The 6,355-nt window shown below is 36.3% G+C and overlaps 1 protein-coding gene across 2 annotated transcripts in view; it reads right to left on the reverse strand.

Moving 5' to 3' along the window:
- LOC125658319 (sialin-like) overlaps positions 1-6,067 on the reverse strand; it is an 11,180-nt gene extending 5,113 nt beyond the window's left edge. The window contains exons 1-4 of one of the 2 annotated variants that reach the window (XM_048889542.2): positions 5,741-6,067; positions 4,562-4,809; positions 2,380-2,613; positions 148-235 (exon numbers count right to left, since the gene is read on the reverse strand). In XM_048889542.2, the coding sequence (XP_048745499.2) occupies positions 148-235; positions 2,380-2,613; positions 4,562-4,809; positions 5,741-5,810 (640 nt within the window). In that variant the 5' untranslated portion in view covers positions 5,811-6,067. The remainder of the gene's footprint in view (positions 1-147; positions 236-2,379; positions 2,614-4,561; positions 4,810-5,740) is intronic. The other variant, XM_048889543.2, reaches the window with a different exon arrangement.
- Between the last annotated feature and the right edge of the window lie 288 nt (positions 6,068-6,355).

The raw sequence follows: 6,355 nt of genomic DNA on the forward strand, positions 1-6,355 counted from the left end.
ATATGGGGGTAATTTAAATACAGAATCCCCTATATTACGTTATCATTGAAATACATATAAAATCTAAAAGCTTTGTTGAAGGCAAAAAATTAGATCGAACTTTCATTTGAAATTGAATATGACAGCATGTTTCAACTTTGGAAATACCTGCGTATGTAAATGCAGTCAGCTTGCTTCGTTCCAATGGAGGGGCCCATTTACCCCACATTGTGTGCATGGCGGGAAAAACTGCGCCCTGAAACAATGATCAGCACAGCGCTATTTTGACTTTGGTCTTAGACGTATTGCCTCAAAATATACAGATGTTTGAAACTCTCTTTTTTTTTCAAAATCCAATATGGATTTTGTCATCTTAACATTGCATACAACCCCGAAGTCGTTTTTTAGTTGTAACCTTGACCTTGACCTAAAAACCTCGAAAAGTATCGATCTCTTATCATTCTCCACCTACTGTACTTCGCACTTTCCTAGACAACATAGGCAGTAGAAAAATGTAGTAACGCAGTTTCACTGATTATAAAGTTGGAGGTTCGAATTTCCGCCGAGTCGCATAATTATTTTTCCCATTTATAAAATTTATTTTATGAATTGTTGACGTGTGCATGTTTGAAAGGCCTATGGCTACCGTAGATGATAAAACCTGATGACAGATATGTATACAGTTTGTTTTGTTTTTTTAATGGAACTTTTCACATTCATATTTTTAGAACCCGCGGGATGCACTACCTTAAACCGTGAAAGCACTAAACTAGTCTTATCATGCATATTCTACAGACATACAGGTATCTTACAGCAAAACAATACACAGATACTTCAATATAATATTTTAGTTTAGACCTTTAAACGATAATTAACATTTACTAATCATATCCATCAGTAAAATAGACATTTGCAGCTAAGAACGTACAGGTCGGTAACTTTCTATGCTTAGTTAAAATGCAAAATTATCCGAAACATCAAAGGTATATACAAATTGTTTCTGAATGATAGTCCTTTCCTTTGTAGGGTGTAAAAACTAATAGGAAACCTCCGCGCCGGTAGGAGTAAGAGTGCTAACTTGGTTGTACCTTAACGTTAACACTAATTACCAAAAACCTTTTTGTTACATTAGACAACTCCCCTACGTCTGTTTTAAATTTATCACAATGATATCTTCGGGCACTTTCTACTCTATGCAACATTTCATTACAATAATGTTGTCCTCTGTAATATTACCCTCATGGTTTATGATAATCTTGAAAACATTTTTCATCCTGAGATGAATAGCAATACTAGCTCTAAATCTGAAAATAGGAGATCACAATTTTACATGCAAATATAAAGAGAAAATCTTTTAAAATCTTCTTCCCAAGAACCATTGGGCCAGAGAAGTTGAAATTTATATGAAAGTATCCTGACATATTGATTGATTGAATATTATTTGACGTCCCTCTCGAGAATTTTTCACTGATATGGAGACGTCGTCATTGCCGGTGAAGGGCTGCAAAATTTAGGCCTATGCTCGGCGCTTACGGCCTTAGAGCAGGGAGGGATCTTTATCGTGTCACACCTGCTGTGACACGGGACCTCGGTTTTTGCGGTCTCATCCAAGGACTGCCCCATATGTCGCCTTTTACGACAAGCAATGGGTACTGAGGACCTATTCTAACCCGGATTCAAGTTTGATAAAATCATGCCCCCCGGGATAGGGTGGGGGTCACAATAGGGGATCAAAGTTTAATATGCTGATATATATAGGAAATATCTTTTAAAATATCTCTTTAACTATTGAAGTTAAGGCTTTCATATTTGGTGCATACATTCCTTACGGGAAGACATTTCGTATGATCATGGCATGTGATTTTGTGACCTTGACCTGGAAGTTTGACCTACTTTTAATATAAAAAAAAATATTATCTATTCAATTGTCCTAAACTATCTAAGGTAGATCTTTCATATCTTGTTTATAAACTTCTTATGGCAAGACCTTTCATTTCATATCACTAAGCTCCCACCTTACTTACCATGAAGTGTACTTCTAGTAAACCTTAGGGGTGCCCATGATTTAGTTTAATTATGAAAGAAATAATGATACAAGTATCACTACAGAAATCGTAAACGTGGAATGTAAATATCAGGAAATGTCCGGTACTGGTTGTATGAGACATGGACGTCCACTCGGACACGTGGGTTTTCTCTGGGTGCTCGTCAATGACACACACACACCCCTCACTAGCGCCAATAATCAAACCGACGAAAGGCATTCAAATGTGTTTGTTAATCGTCGTGAAATAATTAAGTGTTAACTTTAAAATTAGTTTTTAAGTCAATAGATTATTCTTTAAAGTCCGATCACATAAAAAAAATCTTTATTGCAGTATCTTGAGAAAAATGTCATACCGATGCAATGCCCATTAAAACTCTGACGACCAACAGAAATATGTAGTTGGTCTGGGCGGCAATGGGAGTCACGAATGTACATAGAGAGCAGATCGCCATTCCAAGGCCCAACACCCTCTTTCCACCAAACTTAGCAGCAACCCAGCCTCCTGGAATTTGCGTTGCCAGGTAACCCCAGAAAAAGGAACCTAGTATTAGGCCCTGTGTTGTCTTCTCCCACACTATGTTACCATCCTAAAGCAAAGTCAAAATATACACGAAGTTATCCTGAAGTAATGTCAAACTATACGCGAAGTTATAAACCGTCTAACGGCTTTTTTCCGCGGGTCTAACTTTATCTTTCTTGCAAATACTAAAGTCGAAATTGGGCGCGCATATTTGGCAAGGGAAATTTTGGCGGAAAGCTGTCTAACCGCTAAAATAAGCCAAATTTATCACCCAGCGGAATATATATATATATGTTTATATAATCAATGAGTTATGTGTTTTCCATCCCCAAGCCTTGGTAAACATCAGGATAACTTCGCGTATATTTTGGCATTGCTTCAGGTTATAGATATATATATATCACATGTTTACTCCTTTATCCAGTGGATTTCACCTATTACAAAATTTTTAATTATTACACTATGTTTTCCTACGCCGTTTGTGACGTCACAGGCAAACGTCAATTTTACGTAGTTTGTTTGCAAAATATCAAAAAACAAAATTCCCAACAATATAGTAACGTAAACGAAAAACCAGGGAGGGGCGGGTTAACATGTGATAAAAGAATCTCTCATCAATTGTGGTTTGATATGATTTATATCCAACTCGTGTGTTTTCTATCCCCTTGCCAAGGCTTGGGGATAGAAAACACACAACTCGTTGAATATAGATCATATGAAACCAATCTAATTAAAATCAGATGTTAAATCCGCTCACATACTCGCCACACACACACACACACACACACACACACACAGTAGCGAGTATGTGGACGGATCTAACTTTTTTAAAATTAGATTGATCAAACCACCATCTTCGCAAGCCAAGTGTCCGATTCGCTTACTCTCATCTAGATGAGGGTAAGCGAATCGGACATTTGGCTTGCGAAGATATCAAACCACAAACCATGGGAAATCCTAGTATATATATCCTGAAGTAATGTCAAAATATACGCGAAGTTATATATTCATATCCTGTAGTAATGTCAAAATATACGCGAAGTTATATATTCATATCCTGTAGTAATGTCAAAATATACGCGAAGTTATATATTCATATCCTGTAGTAATGTCAAAATATACGCGAATATATATATATAATTCAATAAAAAAGGCAGGAAAATATACTGTTCCAAAATATATTTAAATCACTAGCGCTGTCTGGATTTTAACATCCATCCTCAGGTGAATACAAATTAATAAGTTTATTAATTTGTATTCACCTGAGGATGGATGTTAAAATCCAAAAAAGCGCTAGTGATTTAAATATATTTTGGAACTGTATATTTTCCTGCTTTTTTATTGAATTATTTTGACTGTGTGATATCAACTCTTTCTATTTGGATATGTTTTTTAATGATATATACAAGCTCAACAAAAATTTTATCTATCTAACAAATAAGGACAAATTTACTTGGTTGATGATTAATGAAGACAAACCAGTAATTGTCAAATTGAGTGAATATTTAGTGCAAACTTTCAGAAAAAGAAGTAATGCTTTAAAACTGCAAAATTCATTATAGTTTATTATTCATATATTGGTATAATACTGATACTGTCCATCTACTTGTATATATACATGATTAGCAATTCATATATGTATGTACTTGTTTCCCCAACATGCTGCATCCACACGCAGTTTGCAGTCTATGTAACCTGTAGTTAATGTTGTAAACTTTCTTTTTTTGAATTTCCTTCTTTATAAAATGTCTTGCTGTTATGCCCTCTGGGCCCAAAATTGGAATAAACGTATCTTATCTTATCGTATCTTATAAACAACTAGGTACTGAATATATATATATATATATATATATATATATATATATATATATATATATATATATATCTCCTGAAGTAAAGTCAAAATTATATGCATTCAAGTTGAAATGATTTCAATGAATTTGGATTTAAGAATTTTATTATCGGTGATTTAAGAAAGAAAAAAGAATGGGGGGGGGGGGGGGGGGGATATATACCTGAAATTTTCTCGTCACCGATGTATCATTGTCTGAAGAAATGCGTCCGCAACTGCTATCGAAATGCTGATTCCATGAAACTGAAGAGTTTGTTTCAACTGGCGGAGTCTCGGACTTCAAGTGGACAGCTGTGCCGTTGACCATGCACACAATGGCCACACTGAGGTTAACACGGAGAGCGTAAAGATTGACAAATCCAAAAAATCCCAGAATAGCAAGACGCAAACGACAAGACGTCCACCATGGCACTGAAATAATCAACGCAAGATTTATTTTATCACCTGATCGTCGAATTGGAGGTTCACATTTTTATTATCTGCGTATAACCACCCCCCCCCCCCCCCCCCTCTATCTTTGATTCCTAAGGGTCTTAATGTCGAAAAAAAACTGCACGATATTTCTATGATTTAAGGATTATGATGTAATAGGCCTGTAGCTGCAATATACAGACATTGTGTCTGGGGGGGGGGGGGGGGGGGGAGGGGAGGGGAGACTTCAGTTCCAAAAGATTTTACTGCGGTTGTGATTTACATTCGCTGCACTCTTACTCCATAATTCACACAAATAATCCATGTTTTCTTTATTTTTCTCTCATGTCAACTACATAACTTTGATATAGTGACTTATAGCTGCAATATGTCAGAATATTAAAAATTGGGGAGGTCACATTCTTAATAATTACAAGGCGATCAGACGTATTCGATCGTCGGTATCAGTTAAATTGTAGTTCACTTAGTATGCTACCTGATAGCTGCAGCACTGTAACTCCCCGGTTGTAAATATTGAGGGGGTGGGGGGGTCAGTCCTGGCAAACGTCCCCTACATGCGGCCAAGTACCTAACAATTAGAGATCCAGGGGCCCGGGTTTAAATCCCGGCTAAAATTTTATAGATCATTTTCCCAATCTTATCATTTTTCTTAGCTGCTAACCTTAACCTACCGACCCAAAAAAAAAAAAACAAAAAAAAAAACAAACAACAATTTAAGCTTTTTCTGGTGCAGCAAGACTCTTCATTACTGGCCTAGTGTTAACTGAGATAGATTGACGGACCCATATAGCACGATCTTACCAAGTTAAAACCACTTCCGATTATCAATGAATCATTCAGCCATGTAGTTTATTTCGGCATAAAGATAATTAATAGTATTGCTCAATATCTTATAATTTTATACACCCACCGTCTTTTGAATCAATGACATCTCCATTAAATCCAGAATTAATGTCAAGAGAATCATTGCTTCTAATCATCCTGTTTATTCTGCACAATTACTATTTTCTTCCTTTCAATGCAGCTTTAATGTCCATACAACACTTACTGACACCTTTAACACCATTTCTTTTCGGATACTTATCCTCAATCCCAGTCAATGCCCCCGTTATACACAGTTATAACAACTGTTCGCACACACGTGCAATAATCAGGTCAGGCACTGTAGTTTATGTAGAATTCAATCAATAGCGTTTGTAGACGGGCATGTTACACCGGGTTTTACGCAACTGTAGGCGGTTTGGTGCATTTGGATATAGGGGGTTCGAGGTTTTTAGTGATAATGGATTTCATTAACCAATATTATGCAGTAACAGAAATGTTTTATTTTGCTAATGAAGGTCCCACTGGGGGCATAACACAAATATAACAAGCATGATTAGTTTGATATACACGAGGACAAAATAAAAGGCACAACACCAAGTACAAGAAACACAAAATACAGTAGTGTTAACCCAGGGGGAGGTGGTGAATGATTTAAATATTCTACCTTCCAAAGAGGGAAGTTATAGACTATAGACCATTG

Source organism: Ostrea edulis, chromosome 9 (genome assembly GCF_947568905.1).
Source record: "Ostrea edulis chromosome 9, xbOstEdul1.1, whole genome shotgun sequence".
NCBI classification, from domain to species: domain Eukaryota; kingdom Metazoa; phylum Mollusca; class Bivalvia; order Ostreida; family Ostreidae; genus Ostrea; species Ostrea edulis.